The sequence below is a fragment of the Pelophylax lessonae genome (genome assembly GCF_965119305.1).
Source record: "Pelophylax lessonae genome assembly, chromosome: 4".
NCBI lineage: Eukaryota > Metazoa > Chordata > Amphibia > Anura > Ranidae > Pelophylax > Pelophylax lessonae.
In genome coordinates, this window is record NC_138771.1 from 507,009,216 (window position 1) to 507,034,615 (window position 25,400).

The 25,400-nt window shown below is 42.3% G+C and overlaps 1 protein-coding gene across 1 annotated transcript in view; it reads left to right on the forward strand.

The window, feature by feature from the left end:
* Window positions 1-25,400, forward strand: part of LMNTD1 (lamin tail domain containing 1) — a 204,312-nt gene that overhangs the window by 146,652 nt on the left and 32,260 nt on the right. Inside the window, exons 9-10 of the mRNA XM_082252711.1 lie at window positions 13,470-13,588; window positions 16,493-16,689. Of these exons, the coding sequence (XP_082108837.1) occupies window positions 13,470-13,588; window positions 16,493-16,689 (316 nt within the window). The remainder of the gene's footprint in view (window positions 1-13,469; window positions 13,589-16,492; window positions 16,690-25,400) is intronic.

Genomic DNA, 25,400 nt, shown 5'->3' on the forward strand with positions numbered 1-25,400 from the left:
TATACTAGGGCCTTTGGGTCTGGTATAGATTTTAAGGGGAACTCCATGCCAAAAAGAAAAAAAAAAAAAAAAACGGCGTGGGGTCACCCCGAAATTCCATACCAGACCCTTATCCAAGCATGCAGCCTGGCACGCCAGGAAAAAGGGGGGGGTGAGCGAGCAGCCCCCCCTCCTGAACCATACCAGGCTGCTTGCCCTCAACATGGGAAGGGTGCAATGGGGACAAGGGCCTCTTCCCCGACAACCCTTGGCTGTGGGCTGTTGTTGTGGGGGTCTACGGGTGGGGGGGGCTTATCAGAATCTGGAAGCCTCTTTAAACAAGGGGCCCCAAGATCCTTCCCCCCCTTGTGAATGGGTATCGGGTACATCGTACCCATATCCATTCACCAAAAAAGTGTAAAAAAGTTAAAACCACAGGAAACTGTTTTTGTTTTTATTAAAAAGAAAAAAGAAAAAAAAAATAGTGTCCCTCAATGTAAATCTATCGTCAATCACAACGCCCGCCGGACACGAAAAATAGAAAAAATTAAAAACCGCTTCGCCTGATCTTCGGCTTTGACAGTTCTTTTATAGGCAAGGGGTGGGGCCACCAGGTGTGACCTAGCCGGGAGATCCCATCCCTTTCCTATAAAAGAACTGCCAAAGCCGAAGATCGGGCATACGGCGGATAGCCTCTTAGGAGGCAAAGCGTTTTTTTTCAATTTTTCTATTTTTTGGGTTGGCGGGCGTTGTGATTGACGATAGATTTACATCGAGGGACACTATTTATTTTCTTTTTAAAAAACAACAACATGGGGACAATGTGCTTTGTGGTGGGAGGGGGTAGACCCCACACCGTTTTTGTTTTTAAATTTGGAGTGGGGATCCGCTTAAAGTTTATACTAGACACAAAGGGCCTGGTTTGGACTAGAGGGGGGGGGGGGGGGCGACGACCCTACACCATTCTTTTTTTTTTTTTTAATCTGTATTGCCGGGAGCCGACAATACAGCCGCGAGCCACTTAAGGGGACCAGGCCTATTTATGACACTTGTTGTTTACAAGTTAAAATCAGTATTTTTTGCTAGAAAATTACTTTAAACCCTCACACATTATATATTTTTTTAGCAGAGACCCTAGATAATAAAATGGAGATTGTTGAAATACTTTGTTACACCGTATTTGCGCAGCTGTCTTACAAACGCAATTTTTTTGGAAAAAATTTACTTTTTGAACTAAAATATAGGAAAACGGTAAAGGTAGCCCAATTTTTTTCTATAATGTGAAAGAGAATGTTACATCGAGTAAATTGATACCTAACATGTCATGCTTTAAAATTACGCACACTCGTGAAATGGCGACAAACATTGGTACTTAAAAATCTCTATAGGCGACGCTTGAAAAATCTCTACAGGTTACCAGTTTAGAGTTGCAGAGGAGGTCTAGGGATAGAATTATTGCTCTTGCTCTACGATCGCGGTGATACCTCGCATTTGTGGTTTGAACACCGTTGACATATGTGAGCATGACTTGACATGCGTTCGCTTCTGCACGCAGGCTCGGAGGGACGGGGCGCTTTACTTTTTTTTTTCTTATTTAGTTTACCTTTTTTTGGATCTGTTGATGTCTCGGCTGAACAGAAAGGTGCAAAGGTTTGTGGCTCGGTCAAGGGATCCTCTGGCGGACGCCACAGATGTGCTGGTGGCTCCGTGGGGTCAATATCGGCTGATTTACGCCCTCCCTCCTCTCAAGCTTCTGCCCAGACTTCTACACAGGATCGTGGCAAAAGGGATTCCGGTCATATTAGTGGCTCCAGACTGGCCTCGCCGGGCTTGGTATGTTGTTCTGCTGCGGCTTGTCGTCAATGTTCCTTGGAAGCTTCCTCTCAGGGAGGATCTTCTGTCCCAAGGACCGATCTTTTATACTGCTTTACAGTCACTGGCTTTGACAGCTTGGCTGCTGAATGCCAGGTGCTGAATGATAGGGGTTAGTCTGAGTTGGTGATTCCTACCCTGTTAAGCTAGGAAATCTACTTCTAGGAAGATCTACCATCGTACATAGAAGACGTACATTGTGTGGTGTGAGTCTCTTGGGGTTCCTCCTCGCTCCTTCCTGGTGGCTCAGATCTTAACCTTTCTTCAACGGGGGGGTTAAACAGAAATTTGCCTTGAGTATCATAAAGGGCCAGGTGTTTGCTTTGGCAGTCTTCTTCTCACGACCTTTGGCCACACACTCCCTGGTGCGTACCTTTCTTCAGGGTGTCCGACAGTGCGGGCTCCGTTGCTGCCTTGGGATCTTAATTTGGTGCTTTCAGGTGCAGAAGCCTCCTTTTAAAAATATATTCGGGAGATTCCCCTGCTTACATTGTCCCAGAAGGTGGCCTTTTTAGTGGCTTTCACTTCTGTGTGCAGGGTGTCGGAACTGGCGCCATTATCCTGTCACTCACCTTACCTGGTGATAACAGGGATAAGGTGATTCTTTCCCCCTGTCGGTCATTCCTTCCAAAGGTTGTCTCTGACTTTCATTTGAATGAAGACATTGTGTTGCCTTCCCTGTATCCCAGGCCTAAACATCCGAAGGAAATAGCCTTGCATGCCTTGGATGTGGTCCAGTCAATTAAGGTGTACCTGGCAGCTATGGAATCTTTTAGGAAGTCATACTCTATTTGTGCTCATGGATGGACCTTAAAAAGGGCTGTCCATTTCCTCTGCGACCATTTCCAGATGGATCAGACAGACGGTGATTCAGGCTGTGGTTCCATCAGGGGTCAGATTCCTCCTTTCCCTGTCTAGGTGCACTCTACTAGGGCGCTTAGTGCCTCCTGGGCCTTCCTTAATCAGGCGTCAGTGACACAGGTTTGCAAGGCGACCACCTGGTCGTCAGTGCACACTTTTACAAAGTTTTATAAAGTGGATTTGTTGGCATCTGCGGATGTTTCCTTTGGCCGCAAGGTTTTGCAGGCTGATGTTTAAGAGGACCTGATCCTCTTTGAGGATGTATTGTTTTTTTTCATGTGGGCTCCGGTTATTTTGTTGAGCTCCTGTTGCCTGGTTGGCTAATGTTTAGCCTTGGGGATTTTTTTGGTTGTTCCCACCCCTCATGTTTAACACTGCTTTGAGATGTCCCAATGGTTATGAATACCAGGAGCTGTGTCCGTCAATGAACGAAAGAGAAAATGGGATTTTTGACTTACCGTAAAATCCATTTCTCTGATGTTCATTGACAGACACAGCACCCACCCCTCTGTGGAGTTATTATTCTCCTGACACTGCTTGTTACAAAACTGAGTGGCTATAGCAGAGAGAGGGAGTATACTCCCTGGGACTGCCCTTGGGTGTAGCCAAATTTTTTTTCTGCCCAGTGTCCTACTCCTGTAGGGGGCAGTATAACCCACATGTTATGAATACCAGGAGCTGTGTCCATCAATTAACATAAGAAAAATGGATTTCGCAGTAAGTCAAAAATTAAATTTTCAGTCAATAGACTATGACTAAAACTAAATGGAAATTTTCTTCCAAAATTAACACTGTACAGTACAGTGAGTGAGCGTTGTCACCCTAGGACAGGAAGTGCGTTACTTGCAGGATCACCAGGTGAACATAAAGGAAAAAACACCTGATGAAACAAAACAAATACAGCCATCACATCTATAGACTGGTGAGCTCTAAAATAATACATGTTTGTTCCTGAAATCAGAAACACTTTAAATTAATAAAGCTCCTGTCTCCTTATTGTGGAATTCTACAGCGACTGCCCTAGTTAATCTGGTGAAAAGCAGAGCTGTACCGCAGTGCAGTTTGATACTGCAGAGCAGAGAACGTTGCGGATGCATTCAGCTTGGTACACGTCTTTTTTTATTTTATCTCTCTGCAATTTCAGTGCAGCAAAACACAACACAGTTTCATGTTCTGTTATCATATGTATATAGTTATTAAATGATTATATTAGTATGTTAAACCAAAACCTTCTGCAACATTGTACAAAATGAGGGTATGCAGGAGTCTATCATAATGACATTAAGGGGCAATTCACACTATATGCAGTGACAGACATGTAAAATATCTGTCACCACAGGGACACACAGGAAACAATTGTTTCCTGTGTGTCCCATTCACACTGCAATGCAGCCTAGTGCTGCGCTGCATCTTGCTTTGGTAAAATACGGACATGCTGCATTTTATAGCAGTGCAATGGGCCGAATCGCACTGCAATGTTGGGCAGTGCAGCGCTTTGCACTGACCGACATTGTAGTGAAAAAGTGTACGTTTTGTACCCTTCATATAAAGTTTATTCAAAACAAAAAAAAGGAGAGCCGTGTGATGCGCTGAATCACACTGCTACCTACCGCAGCCGGCAATGCAGATCAGACAGAGTGGTGAATTGCATCAGCTGCTCAGCAATTTACAGGATCTATAGTGAATTTGCCCTAAGGCCACGTTGACACTTCGTGTAGCAGAAGCGTGCGTTTCTGCTTGCGATTTCTTTTGCACAATTTACACACATTTCCGCGTCAAAGAAGCTCCTTTGCCAAATGTTGACACTTACCCAGACGTGTTTACCAATGCAGCACATTTACCACAATTTTTGCACGTTTTGTCGCAGGACAATCACGGCAAAATCCCGTTTTGTTTTTAGGTGTCATTAACCTCTTGCCGACCATCCACCGCAGTATACGTATATATATTATATACTGCGGCAAGATGGCTCAGCTGTGTAAATCGCTGTACCCATACTTCGCTCCTCAGGAGCGATTGTGGGGGCGCACACTGCGATTCGAGAGAAGGGAAGCTGATCTGTGGGGCCAGTGGCTGTGATTCCCACCAGGCACCCGCGATCACTCCCCGGGGAGACAGACAGTTCTATCAGCAATAAACACAGGGCTCCTGTGTTCCTCCTATTTAGAAACACAGGTCCCTGTATTGATTCCATAAGCCACCCCACACAGTTAGAAAGCACCCCCTAGGCTTACATTTAACCCTTTGATCCCCCTGATGTTAACCCCTTCCCTGCCAATGTCATTAGAACAGGAACAGTGCATATTTTTAGCACTGATTACTGTAGTAATGTCACTGGTCCCCCTAAAACTGTCAAAAATGTCAGTTAGGTGTCTGATCTGTCTGCCGTAATGTTGCAGTCATGCTAAAAATTGCTGATCGCCGCCATTACTAGTAAAAAAAACAAAAAACCATTAAATAAAAATGACATAAATCTGTCCCCTAGTTTGTAGACACGATAACCTTTGCGCAAACCAATCAATATACACTTACTGGGATTTTTTTAAATAAAAAATATGTGGCAGAATACAAATTGGCCTAAAATTATGAAAATAATTTTTTTTTATTGGGAATGTTATATAGTTGAAAGTAAAAAATATTGTTTTTTTTTTCAAAACTGTCGCTCTTTTTTTGTTTATAGAGCAAAAAATCGAGGAGGTGATCAAATACCACCAAAAGAAAGATCTATTTGTGGGAAAAAAAGACATCAATTTTATTTGGGTACAGTGTCGCATGACTGCGCAATTGTCAGTTAAATTAACGCAGTTCCGAATTGCAAAAAATGGCCTGGTCATTAATGGGGTAAAACCCTCCGATATTTAAGTGGTTAAGAAATAATGACACTGCAAGTGGGTCTGCTTTTTAACATGATTCTGGAATTATGAGCAGATTTATGCGATTCTGCCTGTGATTCCAACGTGTTTAGCTGTGAACTGTAGCTTTTTTTTAAAACCCATAAAAAAGACTAATGGTCCATTCAGACCTTTCCTTTCCAATGCATTGTATTAACGCACGCACGTTATATCGCGCATTATGTTAAGGTAGCCTATTCAAATTAATGACCTGCCAAACACCAGAACGGCCAAAAAAACGGAGCATATTTTTTTTTCGACACAGAACACCAGAGAGCACAACAGTGCATTACCATGCATTGTGATGTGCTGCAAAAGATAAGTGTCAAAGCTGCATTTATATAGCACATTGGTGTGCCTATCAAAATGGATGGTACCGCAAAGCACACGCATGCATTAATGTGCACTGCAGTAATGAGCATGTCACTGCGGCACAAAAGTGTGATTTGACCAAAAAGCACAATTGAACTTTCAGTTTTGATATATTCCAGATGCATCAAAACAAAAGGTTTTTAAAGTCTAACAGCTTGCATTCTTTTAAAATCAGCCACATCCTGAGTAGAAAAGCCTGTTCCCTGCCATCATCTTTTAAAGACCCTTGCTCTCTCTCTCTGTAGAGGTTCGACACATGCCCTGCTGAGTCAGAGCTAGAGGCTCTCTAATTAGCAGACCCAACAGAGGTTTATCAGACCACTGCAGAAAGACCACTGCTTCCACACAGGAAGCAAGGGTCCTTCTTTGCAGCATACTGGCAGGGGACAGACTTTTCTAGTCAGACTTTGGCTGCTTTTTAAAGATCATGGACTGTACACACGATCCAAAAATCGGATGAAAAATGCCACTTTCGAATCGATCGTACAATAATCTGATCGTTAGTACACAGCTTTGGAGAGCGGATCACAACAGTTCATCTGATATTATTCGATCGGACAAGCACAAAAATGTTTCCCGTACGATTTTCGTTTAATCAGTACAGTTATCACCTGAAAATACAATACAAATGCACTGCAACACATGACATTACTTCCGATTTTTTATTCTGTCGTATGAGAATTTTCGTAACTTTAGTAACCTCTTCATTTTCGATATGCGGCCAGCATGTGAAAAAAAAAGGACGATCTGTCATCCGATTTTCGCTCATGTGTACGGGCCATAAGGCTTTGCACACCTTTTGTTTGATGCACCTGGACCATAATTAGCTGATTTAAACTAATAGATCAATTGGGTTTTAACATGAATAAGTTCATCAGTAAATGTTAATGTTTACTGTAAATAACTTTTTTTTTCTATGTATAGCTTCCAAATTCTTAAAGAAAAAAGTTTGTTTCTGCACAATGATGATTCTGTACATACAGTGGGTACGGAAAGTATTCAGACCCCCTTAAATTTTTCACTCTTTGTTATATTGCAGCCATTTGCTAAAATCATTTAGGTTCATTCTTCTTCCTCATAAATGTACACATAGCACCCCATACTGACAGAAAAACACAGAATTGTTGACATTGTTGCAGATTTATTAAAAAAGAAAAACTGAAATATCACATGGTCCTAAGCATTCAGACTCTTTGCTGTGACACTCATATATTTAACTCAGGTGCTTTCCATAAGACCTTCCAGATCACAATGCATGTCAGAGCAAATGAGAATCATGAGGTCAAAGGAACTGCCTGAAGAGCTCAGAGACAGAATTGTAGCAAGGCACAGATCTGGCCAAGGTTACAAAAAGATTTCTGCTGCACTTTAGGTTCCTAAGAGCACAGTGGCCTCCATAATCCTCAAATGGAAGACGTTTGGGACGACCAGAACCCTTCCTAGAGCTGGCCGTCTGGCCAAACTGAGCTATCGGGGGAGAAGAGCCTTGGTGAGAGAGGTAAAGAAGAACCCAAAGATCACTGTGGCTGAGCTCCAGAGATGCAGTCAGGAGATGGGAGAAAGTTGTAGAAAGTCAACCATCACTGCAGCCCTCCACCAGTCGGGGCTTTATGGCAGAGTGGCCCGACGGAAGCCTCTCCTCAGTGTAAGACACATGAAAGCCCGCATGGAGTTTGCTAAAAAACACCTGAAGGACTCCAAGATGGTGAGAAATAAGATTCTCTGGTCTGATGAGACCAAATTAGAACTTTTTGGCCTTAATTCTAAGCGGTATGTGTGGAGAAAACCAGGCACTGCTCATCACCTGTCATCACCTGTCCAATACAGTCCCAACAGTGAAGCATGGTGGTGGCAGCATCATGCCGTGGGGGTGTTTTTCAGCTGAAGGGACAGGACGACTGGTTGCAATCGAGGGAAAGATGAATGCGGCCAAGTACAGGGATATCCTGGACAAAAACCTTCTCCAGAGTGCTCTGGACCTCAGACTGGGCCGAAGGTTTACCTTCCAACAAGACAATGACCCTAAGCACACAGCTAAAATAACGAAGGAGTGGCTTCACAACAACTCCGTGACTGTTCTTGAATGGCCCAGCCAGAGCCCTGACTTAAACCCAATTGAGCATCTCTGGAGAGACCTAAAAATGGCTGTCCACCAACGTTTACCATCCAACCTGACAGAACTGGAGAGGATCTGCAAGGAGGAATGGCAGAGGATCCCCAAATCCAGGTGTGAAAGACTTGTTGCATCGTTCCCAAAAAGACTCCTGGCTGTATTAGATCAAAAGGGGGCTTCTACTAAATACTGAGCAAATGGTCTGAATACTTAGGACCATGTGATATTTCAGTTTTTCTTTTTTAATAAATCTGCAACAATGTCAACAATTCTGTGTTTTTCTGTCAGTATGGGGTGCTATGTGTACATTCATGAGGAAGAAGAATGAACCTAAATGATTTTAGCAAATGGCTGCAATATAACAAAGAGTGAAAAATTTAAGGGGGTCTGAATACTTTCCGTACCCACTGTATGTACAGTACCTGCAAATGACCCCTTCTATTTTTCCTGTGATCTGACTTTTCTTTGATTTGTTCCTGTTTGGGATGCAGGTTATTTTTCTCTTCCACTATTTTTTGGGCAGCGCCGAAAAAAATAGAGACCGCTTTGTGGCAAGCCGTAATTGCACACTAGTTGTGATTTCCTGCTACTAAATCACCCACTTATTATTTTTCCTCTAAGAGGGCCCCCTAGTCATGGAGAATTCACCAAGCAGGGTCTAATTGTCTTGAGTGAATATAGCCCACGTTGGAGAAGATCCAGTTCATGTCCAGAGTCACATGATGCGTCCTCCACACACTGGACTTGAAAAGAAATTGTCTGAGATTTAATTAGAGGCCTCAAAACTGAGTCCTTGAATGCCCATCATTACAATCAGCAAGAAGAAGGGAAAGGTGGGATAACCAGCAAGAAAGTGCTAATGGAGCAAACGTGAAAATGTATTACTCATTGCTGCAAAGATCACATATGTTACTAATAACTGTATGTGTGGCTATACATATATATATATATATATATATATATATATATATATATATATATATATATATATGTGTATATATATATATATATATATACAGTGCTCAGAAAAATTAAAGGAAAACTTTTTATTAAGAGTATAAAAAAAGTACAAAAAAAGTCCTGAGATAGTGACCTGCTCAGTTAAGTGGCAGAGGGGGTTGTTAATCAGTTTCAGCTGCTTTGGTGTTTATGAAATTAATAACAGGTGCACTGGATGGACAACAATGAGACAACCTCCAGAACAGGAATGGTTTTACAAGTGATGGCCACTGACATTTTTTTCCCTACTCATCGTTTCTGACTGTTTTTCACTAGTTTTGTATTTGGCTAGGGTCAGTGTCACTGCTGGTAGCATGAGGCAATACCTGGACCCTATAGAGGTTGCACAGGCAGTCTAACTCCTCCAGGATGGCACATCAATACGTGCCATTGTCAGAAGGTTTGCTGTATCTACCAGCACAGTCTCAAGAGCATGGAGGAGATTCCATAAGACAGTCAGGTACTTTAGGAGAGCTAGATAGAGCCATAGAAGGTCTTTACCCATCAGCAGGACTGTTATCTGCTCCTTTGTGCAAGGAGGAACAGGATGAGCACTGCCAGAGCCCTACATAATGACTTCCAGCGTGATGCCACATTCACCTGGCCTAAATCCAATAGGAACACCGCTGGGACATTATGTTTCAGTCCATCCGATGCCACCAGGTTTCACCTCAGTCTGTTCAGGAGCTCAGTGATGCCCTGGTCCGGATCTGAGAAGAAATACCCCAGGACACCATCCATTGTCACATTAGGAGCATGCCCCGATGTTGTCAGGCATGCATACAAGCATGTGGGGGGCCATACAAACTAATGAGTACCATTTTGAATTGCTGCAATAAAATTTCTGCAAAATGGACTAGTCTGCTTGATCATTTATTCACTTTGATTTTTGGGGTGTTTTTGAATTCAGCCCTCTGTAGGTTGCTAATATTTAATTTCCATCAATCAATGTAGCATCCTTTCCTAACACAATACCCAGTCCATATCAGTATAGATATCCAGCATAATATTTTCCCCTGTTGAGATCTGATGTTTTTTTAAAAGTGTTCCTTTAATTTTTTTTATGAGCAGTGTATATATATATATATATATATATATATACATACACACGAGGGGTGTTTAAGTCAATCCGGGTATAAAAAGGGATGCTAGCTTAGCGCTACTACACACAGTAGTAAGTGGCAAGTGTGTTGTGTTACTGATAGGCGGTGCATATGTCGCGGGCCAGTCCAGAGACCAATAGTCAAGATGGCAGACAACAGTGTAAGGCCGGCCATACACGGTTCGAATCTGGTGCCCAGGCCGAACCAATAATGGGCTGGCTAAATGTACCAAGTTAATTGATAAATCAACTTGGGTACAACCAGCCTGCCAGATTTTATTAGGATTATTGCTAGTGGCTGCTATAAACGCTAGCAATAATCACTGTCTTCTCTCTGGGAGCAGAAAATGGCTCGGCAGGAGGGCTTCCCCTATCAGCTCTGTCTTTGTTCATGAGGGAATCGTGCAAATTTCTTTCCTGCGACCCGTGGCTGCAGGAAAGAAATGCATACTGTGTATGGCCGGCCTTAGTGCGTGCAAGGAACAGCATGTGGTAATGAGGTTTCTTTTGAACGAAGGCATAAAACCCACAGATATCAAAAGAAGACGTCTAGCACAGTACACTGATAAGACGCCCGGCCACAGTAAAGCCTCGTACACACGCGTCGAAATTCAGCCAGGAATTTTCGTCCGACGACCGATCTGACGATTTTCGGCTTGTTAGTATGATGCTTCCGACAACCGACTCCGACTTTTCGGCCAAAAAAATTCTGGTATGCAGGCTATAAAATTTTGTCCTCCGTCAAAACACATCCGATTTTCGTGCAGTCAGTACAGATTAAGACTGGGAAAAATCTTATGAGCAAGACTGGGCATGCTCAGAGAAGAAAGAACACAAAGAAAGCAAACCAACACATGACATCACTTCTGAAGTAGAATTTTGTCGTGCGGGAAAATTTGTGTGCAGTCTAGGCACATTCCAACCAACAAAACACAACTCTGGACAAAAGACGGACGACCGGTCGGCGGAAATTCGTTGCGTGTATACTAGGCTTAAGACATTTGAATGGTGTGAACGATTCATAGATGGCCTACTGTCCGTCAGTTACGATCCCGGCCGTGGTGGTTCCCAGCCCACAGCAGTCATTTCTGTGAACATTCAGTGTGTGGAACGCCTGATCCTGGATAATGCATAAACCCATAACCTGTCGTGAAATTGCAGAAGAGACAATTCTTTCTGTGGGAATGATAAACACAATCATTCACGTGTACATTTGCATTTTTTAAAAGTTAGCACACGCTGGGTACCAAGACATCTTTCCGCTTTTGACTGGCACAGAAGAGTTGAAGTCTGCGTTGAGTTGAAGGAGCGTTTTCATAGGGAAGGCCAGGATTTTCTGGATCGCATCATTACATGTGACGAAACATGAGCACATCTTTTCACTCAAATTGGAGCAGTGGAAGCATGTGGACTCACCATCACCAACAAAATTTTGAACAATTGCGTCTGCAGGTAAAGTGATTTTCACCTGTTTGGATCCCTAAAAGAGTTGGTCGGAGGTCAGCATTTCTTCACTGATAACGAATCATGCTGTCCTAGGATGGTTCAGGCATACTGACATATCTTTGTTTGCCAAAGCTTCCCAGGCATTAGTTAAACACTGGGATAGGTGTATAAATGTAGCAGAGGAGTATGTTGAAAAATAAATGCATTTTTCACGCCTTAGAATTTGTTCCTTTATTGTATAAACTCAACTTTTGATGAGAGAGATGAGAGAGAGAGATTATATGGGGCAGGTCAGTAACCGGGCTGCATTGTTTAAATGCCAAACAGTGAGGCCCCATTCACACTTGGCCGCTCTGTAAACGCAGCAACATGCACTTGCAGTGCCATTATTTCCACCCTGAATTTGGGTGTCATTATCTCTTAATGGTACCCAAGACCCTGTCATTTTGGCATGTAAGTTGCATAACAAGATATGCGAAAACCGTGGCAAAACATGCTCTAAAGAAAAAAAGATTGCTGCTCTATGCCTAAAAAAACTACGGGTGTAAATGCATGTTCCACTTACCCGATGTGTGATTGGGGCCTTAAGTGAGGTCACTGACACAATCAAAAATAATTTATCAGATAAGTGTTACATTGTGTAATTAACTGTTCTTTTTTTAATTTTAATTGAATATCTATATATATGTAGCACTGCCCCCTTGAGGACTGCTGGATGATACACTCTAGGGTCCCCCTGGGTTACCGTTAGCAACACTGGCATTCACAAATTAACACTTTACTTCTTGGCTCAGTCAATGAACAGTCCAGGAGTATTTAGTTGTTTTTGGTGTTTTATTTTAAACAGGGATGGGAGAAGGGAAGAGTGGGATACTCCAAATTAAACAATTCACAATAGATGAGGACTTCTGTCTGAAAATGCAGCCCAGCTGCAGATTCATCTTGCCACTAGATGAATTCAGCTTAAGTCTCTGTACAGACAACTTAATTGGGTAGATTTTCTTCAGGATACCCGCCTAGTATCCCCTTTCACTTGACAAAATGACACCCGCCCTCTGACTATCCTACAGCGGGGTGGCCCCCCTCAGGTCAGGCCCCTAGACATGATCCCCTGTACTCAAGATACTGTTTTTCGAGGGTCTCCTGTGTCTCTACCCCTCCAGTCAGTTCTTCTGGACCTCTGGGTTCAGTTCCTTTTCTCTGGTGCCCAGGCCGTCTGCCTGTGACCACGTGCCACTGCTACAGAGGAGGAGGCAGCCGCCAACCTCCCTCCAGGACTTTGCTCACCAGCCAAAGACCCCACAGCACATGTGCTCCTGGCTTTTATAGAGTATCTCATAATGCACTGAGACAGCAAGTCTCTACCAATCACTGGGACTGTATCCAAGCCTGTGTACTCATTGGTCAGGTTTCCTCACACTGTCCAATATGCCTCCCTATTGGACCAGTGTGAAACACTATATAGACAATGAATCACACACTGACCACACAGAACAGACCTAACTCACAGATCCTTCTCTCTGGTAGGCAGAAAGCAATATATATTTCCCTGCTGCTTCTCTGATAGTCAGGCAGAACCAAAAACTATACTCTCTCACTAGCTACCACCTAGGAGGGTGCTACGTATACAGTATATATATATATATATATATATATATATTTTTTTTTTTAATTCTACTAACACATTAATATGTATATGGTTAGCTTAACTACTGTATGTTCCATACTGAGACCCTTCTACTGTTGACAGCCTTGCTCTTCATTTGCACAAACCAGCCCCATGGTTTCTCATGGTGTCCGACAAACACAAACCATGCATTTTCTGTCTCATCAGGAGATGCAGGATCTTCTGCTGGCCAAGATGAAGGATCTGAACACTTTCCAGGAAAGCAATGTGTCCCTGCGGAGTGAACTGGATGCTCTGAAATCTATGCTGGAGGAAGAAGAACACCAGTAAGTAAAGTTTAATAACCAAGGAAACAAGGTAAATGCAATCTTTTGCTCAAACCAGCCATATCCACATTGGCCACATATCCTTTCGAAGAAAGAGAGGAGTGTGTCCTTCCTCTCACTTGTGTGCGTGTAATATGACCTCTACTTCTATTCCAGTTTCTTCATCACATAGGCTATTCAGGTCAATCGCAGCATAACAGTAAATCCACAATCAGACTGAAAAAAAATGGTGCTATGCTTTAAGCTTGTTCTTAAACATAAAATAATCATAAATATAACTGTATTTATTTGTTGTATTACTAAAATAAAACTTTTTTTTGTCCCGAACATAATTATTAAATACCCAAATACAAAGGTGAATACACTGGTAAATGAAAAAAAAAATGTAAATATATATTAATATATAATGAAATACAAACCCAATTCCAAAAAAGTTGCGACACTGTACAAATTGTGAGTAAAAAAAGGAATGGACTAATTTCAAAATCTCAAACTTATATTTTATTCACAATATAATATAGATAACATATCAAATGTTGAACGTGAGGCATTTTGAAATGTCATGCCAAAGATTGGCTCATTTAGGATTTCATGAGAGCTACACATTCCAAAAAAGTTGGGACAGGTAGCAATAAGAGTCCTGAAAAGTTAAATGTACATAAAAGAAACAGATGGAGGACCAATTTGCAATTTATTAGGTCAATTGGCAACATGATTGGGTATAAAAAGAGCCTCTCAGAAGCGCAGTGTCTCAAGGTGGGCAGAGGATCACCAATTCCCCCAATGCTGCGGAGAAAAATAGTGGAGCAATATCAGAAGGGAGTTTCTCAGAGAAAAACTGCAAAGAGTTTGAAGTTATCATCATCTACAGCGCATAATATCATACAAAGATTCAGAGAATCTGGAACAATCTCTGTGCGTAAGTGTCAAGGCTGGAAAACAATACTGGATGCCCGTGATCTCCGGGCCCTTAGACGGCACTGCATCACATACAGGAGTGTTACTGTAATGGAAATCACAACATGGGCTCAGGAATACTTCCAGAAAACATTGTCGGTGAAAACAATCCACCGTGCCATTCGCCGTTGCCGGCTAAAACTCTATAGGCCAAAAAAGAAGCCATATCTAAACCAATCAAAATGATCCAGAAGCGCAGGCGTTTTCTCTGGGCCAAGGCTCATTTAAAATAGACTGCGGCAAAGTGGAAAACTGTTCTGTAGTCAGATGAATCAAAATTTGAAGTTCTTTTTGGAAAACTGGGACGTCATGTCATCCGGACTAAAGAGGACAAGGACAACCCAAGTTGTTATCAGCGCTCAGTTCAGAAGCCTGCATCTCTGATGGTATGGGGTTGCATGAGTGCATGTGGCATGGGCAGTTTACACATCTGGAAAGGCACCATCAATGCTGAAAGGTATATCCAAGTTCTAGAACAACATATGCTCCCATCCAGACGTCGTCTCTTTCAGAGAAGACCTTGCATTTTCCAACATGACAATGCCAGACCACATACTGCATCAATTACAACATCATGGCTGCGTAGAAGGATCCGGGTACTGAAATGGCCAGCCTGCAGTCCAGATCTTTCACCCATAGAAAACATTTGACGCACCATAAAGAGGAAGATGCCACAAAGAAGACCTAAGACAGTTGAGCAACTAGAAGCCTGTATTAGACAAGAATGGGACAGCATTCCTATTCCTAAACTTGAGCAACTTAGTCCCCAGACGTTTGCAGACTGTTATAAAAAGAAGAGGGAATGCCACAGAGTGGTAAACATGGCCTTGTCCCAACTTTTTTGAGATGTGTTGATGCTATGAAATTTAATATCAACCTATTTGTCCCTTACAATGATACATTTTCTCAGTTTAAACATTTGATATGTCATCTATGTTGTATTCTAAATAAAATATTGAAATTTGAAACTTCCACATCATTGCATTCTGTTTTTCCTCACAATTTGTACAGTGTAACAACTTTTTTGGAATCGGGTTTGTATATGTATATGTAGATAGATAGATAGATAGATAGATAGATAGATAGATAGATAGATAGATAGATAGATAGATAGATAGATAGATAGATAGATAGATATCTAAAAATAATGATATATAATATTTGTATAACCATTCTGTGTAATTGGAATCTCTTTTTTTATGGTGTCTGTAGTTGATTAGAATGTAACTAGTTTTGTCAAGATGCTGTGTAATTTTGATATTATTCATACATAATTCAGGCTGCTCTCAGGAAAATAGGCAAATCTAAATTGGAGAGCCTTCATAACTTGCATTTGTATGTTGATATCTAAGAACATCAAAAAGCATGTAATAAAGGATTAAGATACAGTACTCCAATTTTTTTTTTTTTTTACATTTAATAAAATAATCGAAACAGGCCAACTCATTTCAGGGGACTTTGAGACTCCTTGAAGGCTACAAGTAAGAAATCAAAGTAGGATAAACCCACTGCCATATACTGTAGGTCTTACTCATGTATTTGTATGATATTGTGTTCTGTATTTTTTTTAAAAACCTCAATAAAACTTATTAAAAGAGAAATCAAAGTAGGATAAATATAAATGATTAACCAATCACAATCCGAAAGAATTCTGACTGAGAATGTTTCTGGCTTATAAAATCATGTTTTTTGTTTACAGTATATTGAAATAGAAATGTATGAATATGCATGGATATCAAATAAATAAAATAATTGGAAGATGTTTAAAATACTGTCAGCCAACCCTTTGGTAACAATGCATTTCCTGTGTGGCTGATATCTCAGCATTTGTTAGGAGAGAGACAGAATAGTTGAACTGAAACACAAAGAGCTCCCTCTAGGGGATAATCTACAACTGTCTATGTTTTATTACAATAAGAAAAAATTATTTTTCTTTTTTTTTTCTAGGATGAGCGTCAGTAACTGGCACTTACCACAGACCCCCTCATCCTCCAATCTACTGACTGATTCCTTCCCATCGTCTGTACACAACATTATTCCTGAGTACTACAAGATGACTGAAGTCCTTCCACCGATAACTACATCTAACTCCACTGAGCTGCCTGCTGCTAGGGAGGAAAGTTCCCATAAAGGAGAAAACATTGGTAAATATAAGAGAACTATATTCTTTGTCATATTTATTTTTTCAGTTAGCAGTGTATAGCAAATAAAATTCTACTCTGGCGGAACTGGGACCTATTTGTTGTATCTGAGGAGGGTGCTGCGCTGCTGGGTACGCAGTCTCCCTTTGGATGTTGGGTGAGTTCTCCTACTCGGGTCATTTCTTGACAGGTGTCCCCCTCCCTTACTACCCTTTGCCCCCCCCCCCCCATACCTTCAGCTCTCTTTTTCTCTTTCTTTCTGCCCTTTCCCTCTTTTTTCTCGCTTTATCTGTATAAAAGTAAGCGTGGGAAGCGCTGGACCTATTATTAATATACGGTTGATATATACAAGACTGATGTCTTACATGTCTCTACTTATTGTTACACTTATTTGACTTATGTGTTGTTCATGATGTTGCACTTTCCCTGCTTCAATAAAAACTTATATTTGAAAACAAAAAAAAAAATAAAATTCTAACTTTAAATAAAAACAATGTTTATATAGTTTTAAATTGATAGGTATGTGGGTGCAGTTATTTCAATGACAATCTTCCAGGTAGGGTCTGACAACATTAGAATCTTTACAGTCCCAAATTATATGAAATCCACATAATGCCTGTGGTGGGTGCCATTTGATTTTGGTTTCCTAAGTTTTGGATTGCTGATGAACAATAATAGCTAAATAACTCGGTACGCTGACATGTATTCTACCAATATAAGCAAATATCCATTGTTTACTAAAATACATGCTATAGCGCCCAACTCCAGGAAAATTTTAAAAATCAACCCTTGCAGTGGGGCCTCTTCGCATTGCAAGGGTTAATTGCTTGTTAGGTCTGGGGGGGCTTCATAAAAGACGCTGTCACTTACCTTATTCCTCACTTTGGCCGGACCCAGCGTTCTCCTTCACCGGTCAGTGGGTGCAGCCTCAGCATTATCACGGACAATACAGGAATATTAACTATGTATGGTATGCTGAGGAGACTGGAATGTGACCAGAGCCAGTTGTAGCTTACAGAGAACATGTTGGGGGCCTATCACAGTGATGGAGGGAGCCTGCTAGAGCAAGGGGTAAGGTAAGGATTTACTTCTTAAAGCAGAGGTGTTAAACTCAATGTAATTGTGAACCGTGTCAGTAGTATGGTTGCCCCAAAAAGGGCCGGTTGTATCTGGGGAGAGTGAAGAGTTCAGGATTACGCTACTACAGAATTCAGGAGTGTGCAACATACAGAGTGCAGAGTTCAGAGGTGCGCTATGTACAGAGTGCAGTTCCAGGGGTGTCCTATGCTTAGAGTGTAGGATTCAGTAGTAAACTTTGTACAGAGTTCAGAGGTTTTCTGTGTACAGAGTGCAAGGTTAAGGGGTGTTCTATGCAGAATGTGAAATCCCAGTCCCAACTTCCACCTACCAAAACTTCCTTGCATCTCCTACCTGGCCTGGCTCTAGAACCTTCCTGTGTAGGCGGCTCTGCCTCAGCTTGTAAGGAGATCATTCTCTCTCAGATTCTGGGGATCTGTCCCTGCCATGTCCTGACATAAACGCGTGCAGGGATCTATTAGTTCTTGGGGCCACTGAGAGCAAAGCTGTTCCTTGTAAACACAAAAGACTTTTGTGTTTACAAGTGTCAACGAGGAGTGGAGGGTGAGAGCCGGAGGTGGTAGAATAGAGTTCTGCCACGTTCTGCAAAACTGGATGCAAGGACTAGATGACAAGGTCCGGTGAGCCGGATTCGGCCCACAGGCCTTGTGTTTGACATATGTGCCTTAAAGTGATAATAAAGGCTCATTCTAAAATGAATGAATAAATAAACACGTCATACCTAACTGCTCTGTGCAATGGTTTTGCACAGAGCAGCCCCAATCCTTCTCTTTGTAAAGCTCCTGCGTTTTATGTATGATGTGGATTTTCAGCTGCAGAAATATTCCACTTCAGTAGTCATGTAGAGAAACGCTGAGACACCATTCCCAACTCTCAATGACTCATCATGTGTGGAGGATCTCAATTCAGCAAGTAAATACACACACTCAATAAGATGTTTCCTAGAGTGGCTTATGTATATAGTAACACAGTGATGATAGGCTGAAGAGACAGGTTGGGTAGAGATGGTAGATGACAGACACTTGAAAGGAAATGTTCTTGAAAGTAAGATAGTAGCAGATGAGATGCAGATAGGTTTAGCAATCATGTATGGTAGCAGATGACAGAGTAGCAGGTGGACATACAAGAGAGATCAACCCAGTGCAAGAACAGGTGGTAGTAGGCTCAAGAGCTAGCAATCTTAGATAATGCAGATGTAGTAATAGTCCTTAGTATGCAGAGCTAGATAGTGTAAGCTTTAGTATGAAAGTTATAGAGGTTTCCCCTACGGGGTACTTATCACTAATAGCAATGTAGCAGAGGAGAGGTTCGGCAAGAGCGGATGATCCGGTAGCGGGATACAGGGATCAGCGCAGCGTGGTTCCGACAGCGAGGTAAGCTTGCAAGCATGAGAGCTTCAAGACAGGTTAGCATCAAGGCACAAAGCAGTTTGAACGAACACATGTGAGTGAGAGCCGGCGATCTAAATAGCCATCAGTCCGGCGCTCAGTGATGACAGCATCAGTCTTAAAGGTGTATGCGCACCTTACCAAAAGAGAATGGTGGGGCGCATACACTTATGAAAGAGTAATTAGGGTACCCAAATGTACCAGAACATTACAGTACCCCCCCCCCTTAAGGCCGGCTCCTGAAGGCCTCTGGAGCTGGTTTGTCTGGGTACTTTGCATGAAAATTGCGGATTAATCTAGAGGCATGTATGTCAGAGGTGATTAGCCAGGTGTCGTCTTGGGGCCCATAGTTCTTCCATCGAACCAAGTACTGAAGTCTTCCTCTGTGGATACGAGAATCCAGAATCTCTTTTATCTCATATTCTTCTCCACCTTCAACTTGTACAGGAGGAGGAGGTGGGATCGTAGGCCTTATTCCTTGGTCAGGAACATGGGGCTTCAGTAGCGACACATGGAAAATGGGATGTATTTTGAGGTCTATTGGCAATGTAAGCTGTGGATAAGTGCAAGATAATGCACCTGGGGCGTAAAAACCCAAGGGCAGAATATAGAATATTTGACACAGTCCTGACCTCAGTATCTGAGGAAAGGGATTTAGGAGTAATTATTTCAGAAGACTTAAAGGTGGGAGGACAATGTAATAGAGCAGCACGAAATGCCAGCAGAATGCTTGGATGTATAGGGAGAGGTATAAGCAGTAGAAAGAGGGAAGTGCTTATGCCGCTGTACAGAACACTGGTGAGACCTCACTTGGAGTATTGTGCGCAGTACTGGAGGCCATATCTCCAGAAGGATATAGATACTCTAGAGAGAGTTCAGAGAAGAGCTACTAAACTAGTACATGGATTACAGGAAAAAACTTACCAGGAAAGGTTAAAGGACCTTAACATGTATAGCTTGGAAGAAAGAAGAGACAGAGGGGATATGATAGAAACCTTTAAATACATAAAGGGAATCAACTCGGTAAAGGAGGAGAGCATATTTAAAAGAAGAAATACTACCACAAGAGGACACCGTTTTAAACTAGAGGGGCAAAGGTTTAAAAGTAATATGAGGAAGTATTACTTTACTGAGAGAGTAGTGGATGCATGGAATAACCTTCCTGCAGAAGTGGTAGCTGCAAATACAGTGAAGGAGTTTAAGCATGCATGGGATAGGCATAAGGCTATCCTTCATATAAGATAGGGCCAAGGACTATTCATAGGATTCAGATATATTGGGCAGACTAGATGGGCCAAATGGTTCTTATCTGCCGACACATTCTATGTTTCTATGTTTCTATGTTTCTATGTAAGCTGTACTGCAGCTTTTCCAATAAGTTTCTTGATTGGGAAAGGTCCCAAGAACAGAGGTCCAAGCTTTTTGCTAGGGATTTTCAGTCTTAAATTTTTTGTTGAGAGCCAAACGAGGTCCCCGATAGCGTACTGAGGAGAAGGTCTTCTGCAAAGATCATAGTACTTCTTTTGTTGACTATGAGCGTGTGCAATAGTAGTATTAAGCAAACCCAGAGAGTCCTTTATTTGGGTAAGATAGTCTGAAGCTACTGGGTTATTTGAAGGAAGGATGCGTGGTGGAAGAATAGAGGGATGAAACCCATAGTTCAAGTAGAACGGACTCTGCTTGGTCGTACTGTGGGTTGCGTTGTTGTAGGCAAATTCTGCCAGAGGGAGAAGATCCACCCAATCATCCTGTTGGTAAGAAGTGTAACAACGTAAATATTGCTCGATGCATTGGTTGACTCTTTCAGTCTGTCCGTTGGTCTGCGGATGGTAAGGAGAAGTGAGCTTCCGTAGTATCCGTAGTATGTGACATAGTTCTTGCCAGAACTTGGAAATAAATTGTGATCCACGGTCAGACAGAAGAGTTTTTGGGATACCATGTAACTTAAAGACATGTTTCATCAGGAGTTCTGCCGTTTGTTTGGACGAAGGTAGTCTGCGAATAGCAATGAAATGTGCCATTTTTGTCAGATGGTCCACTGACACTAAGATGGTATTAAATCCTTTGGAAGGAGGCAATTCCACTATAAAGTCCAAGGACACAACTTTCCATGGAGTTTGGGGTATTGGTAGACTGCATAGTAGACCGGATGGTCTCGTAGTGTCAATTTTGGACCTGGCACAGACATTGCATGAAGAGACAAATTTTTGTATAGATGTTTTCATGTCAGGCCACCAGAATTGCCTGGCAATCAGATTAATAGTCTTTGTCATACCCACATGTCCTGCCATTGGCACATCATGCGATAATTCCAAGATCTTGGTGCGTATGGTAGGTGGTATGTAAAGTTTGTCGTTGTAGTAGAGGAAGCCTTCTGCATCAGTATTTAGTTGTGGTGGGGGTGAATCCAAACTTATACCATGCAAAACCTCTTCCTTCAAGGAACGGACAACTCCAATAATGCGTTTGTGAGGTATTATAGGAACGGAAGGGATTTCAAAGTAGTTTTCTTCAGTTAGTCGTGATAGTGCATCCGCCTTTTTGTTCTTATCTGCAGGTGTGTAGGTCACTAGGAAGTTAAACCTTAGAAAGAATAGTGACCATCGTACCTGTCGGTGCGAGAGTTTTGTTAGTCTGAAGATATTGGAGATTTTTATGGTCCGTGTATATAAGTATTGGTAATTGGGTGCCTTCGAGTAGATGTCGCCAATTCTCCAGAGCCAATTTTATAGCAAGCAGTTCCTTTTCACCCACGGGGTAATTTATCTCTGGACTGCTTAGGGATTTAGAAAAAAAGGCGACTGGATGAAGTGGTGAAGTGTGAGTTGGTCGTTGGGAGAGTATTGCTCCTACTGCCATGTTTGACGCATCTACTTCCAGAATGTATTGGAGGGATGGGTCTGGATGGCGTAGTATGGGAGCAGAAGTAAACCTTGTCTTTAACAGGTGAAAAGCTTTATTTGCTTCATCTGACCATTTGAATGTTTTTTTAATGCTAGTGAGCTGTGTGAGGGGTCTCACAATGGCAGAGAAGTTTCTAATGAACTTCCTGTAGAAATTCGAAAATCCAAGGAATCGCTGTAGCGCCTTGCGTGTGGTTGGTGTAGGCCAATCCTGAATGCAGGATATCTTACTCATGTCCATCTCGATTCCTGTTTTGGATATGATGTAGCCTAGAAACAGTACCTCTTCTTTATGAAACAAGCATTTTTTCAGTTTCACATAAAGGTTGTGTGCAAGCAATCTCGATAATACTAGTCTTACATGTCTTATGTGTTCAGACAGGGATCGTGAGTATATAAGTATATCGTCCAGATATACCACAACACAGACATCTAGTAAGTCTCTGAAAATATTGTTTATAAATCGTTGAAAAACTGCAGGGGCGTTGCATAGCCCGAATGGCATTACAAGATATTCGAACAATCCGTATCTGGTTCTGAATGCAGTCTTCCACTCGTGTCCATCACGGATTTGAATGAGATTGTATGCTCCTTTCAGGTCCAATTTTGAAAAATAGGTAGCTCCACGCACCTGCTCAATGAGCTCAGGGATAAGCGGTAGAGGATAGCGATCTTTTATTGTAATAGCATTCAATTGCCTATAGTCGATGATAGGCCTGAGACTTGAGTCCTTGTTGCGGACAAAAAAGAGTCCTGCTGCTGTGGAAGAAGTGGAAGGTCTAATAAAACCTTTTTCCAAATTCTCATCCAAATAGTCTTTGAGATGGGAAAGTTCATCCTGTGAAAGAGGATAAACATGACCGAACGACAATTTGCTATTTGGGAGTAGATCAATGCTACAATCATAGTCTCGATGGGGAGGTAGTGCTTGAGCATTTTTCTCAAGAAAAACTTCAGAGAGATCCTGATAACATAGTGGTGCAATCTCATCTGTTACCACAGACAGGATCTTCCCGAAAGACGGGAGGTTACACGTACCCTCGCAATAGCAAGAGAGGAAGGTCAGGGTCCGTTCCTTCCAATCTATGGTTGGTTGATGTGTGTGCAACCAGGGAAGTCCCAAAACAATGGGAAAGTGGGGTGAAGATATTAGATCGAAGGTAGTGGTCTCCATATGAGACCCGTTAGTAGTGACTAGGAGTGCCTGTGTCTGATCAGTGATCGGACCAGAGGATAAAGGAACACTGTTAATAAGACTCACTGAGACAGGTTTAAGTTTAGAAATAATAGGAACTTTATTTAAAGCAGCAAAACGTATGTCAATATAATTTCCACAAGATCCTGTGTCAATCATGGCCTTAGTAGTAATCCTGTTCTGGTCCCACTGTAATGTTAAGCAAACAGAAAGGTAAGGGTTAGTGATTGAAGTTGTCAATCCCCCTAGGAGGACATGTGAACACTCACCCTTCTTTTTGTAGACTAGGGGACAGACGTTTATCTTGTGATCCGGGGATGCACAGTACAAGCAGAGATTACCAGATCGTCTTCTGGCTCTTTCCATAGTTGATAGAGGTGGGCGTATGGTTCCTACCTCCATAGGAACGGGGTCAACGGCCGAAATCCGAGAAGAACTGGATAATGGCATTCCCATTTTCTCAGCCTTTCTTTCTCGTAGTCTTCTATCTATGGTGATACTGAGTTGTATCAATGCATCCAGGGTTTTTGGCAGATCCGCTTGGGCGAGCTCTTCCTTAACGGCCTCTGATATGCCAAGCCTAAATGGGGATTTCAGAGCTGCATCATTCCATTCTGAATCAAGGGTCCATCTCTTGAATTCTGCAACAAAGTCTTCTACAGGTCTCCCACCTTGTTTCAAGGATCTTAATTGAAGATCGGCAGTACTCTGCCTATTGGGATCATCATATAGGCTAGTGAGTTCTGCTAGGAACAAGGCATAGGAGTTGAGAAGCTGGTCGCTTTTCTCAAAAAGAGAGTCTGCCCAGGCCCGAGGATCGCCTGTTAGGTAAGAAATAATAGTACAAACCTTAATGTGATCAGTAAGGTAGGTACGGGGTTTTAGCAAGAAAAGTAACTCACATGCGTTTTTAAATTCGCAAAGTTTTTTGCGATCGCCTGTAAATACCAAAGGAGGATTTATTTTGGGTTCAGGGGACTGAGCAGTGGTAAGTTGTGTCAGTCTAATTACCTGCTGCGACAGAGCCTGATTGTCTTCTTTTAAGTCAGCAAGTGCGTGTATTAACGCAGGTACTTGCTGTTTTAATTGTGTCATCTGAGTGGTTATTTCTGCTGAATCCATTTGTGGTTCGTTCAATCTGTAACGCTCCTGCGTTTTATGTATGATGTGGATTTTCAGCTGCAGAAATATTCCACTTCAGTAGTCATGTAGAGAAACGCTGAGACACCATTCCCAACTCTCAATGACTCATCATGTGTGGAGGATCTCAATTCAGCAAGTAAATACACACACTCAATAAGATGTTTCCTAGAGTGGCTTATGTATATAGTAACACAGTGATGATAGGCTGAAGAGACAGGTTGGGTAGAGATGGTAGATGACAGACACTTGAAAGGAAATGTTCTTAAAAGTAAGTAAGATAGCAGCAGATGAGATGCAGATAGGTTTAGCAATCATGTATGGTAGCAGATGACAGAGTAGCAGGTGGACATACAAGAGAGATCAACCCAGTGCAAGAACAGGTGGTAGTAGGCTCAAGAGCTAGCAATCTTAGATAATGCAGATGTAGTAATAGTCCTTAGTATGCAGAGCTAGATAGTGTAAGCTTTAGTATGAAAGTTATAGAGGTTTCCCCTACGGGGTACTTATCACTAATAGCAATGTAGCAGAGGAGAGGTTCGGCAAGAGCGGATGATCCGGTAGCGGGATACAGGGATCAGCGCAGCGTGGTTCCGACAGCGAGGTAAGCTTGCAAGCATGAGAGCTTCAAGACAGGTTAGCATCAAGGCACAAAGCAGTTTGAACGAACACATGTGAGTGAGAGCCGGCGATCTAAATAGCCATCAGTCCGGCGCTCAGTGATGACAGCATCAGTCTTAAAGGTGTATGCGCACCTTACCAAAAGAGAATGGTGGGGCGCATACACTTATGAAAGAGTAATTAGGGTACCCAAAGGTACCAGAACATTACACTCTTCTGGGGTACCCTGCCAGCACTTCTGGCTCCTTCCCCATGCTAAGTGCTCCCATAGTGAGCCATGTGTCTATAAGACACACAGAGCGGGGCTCAGCCCCGCCCCCTGCTCTCTCCTCACTGGTCTCATTGGCCACAGCTGTCTCTGAGCCAATG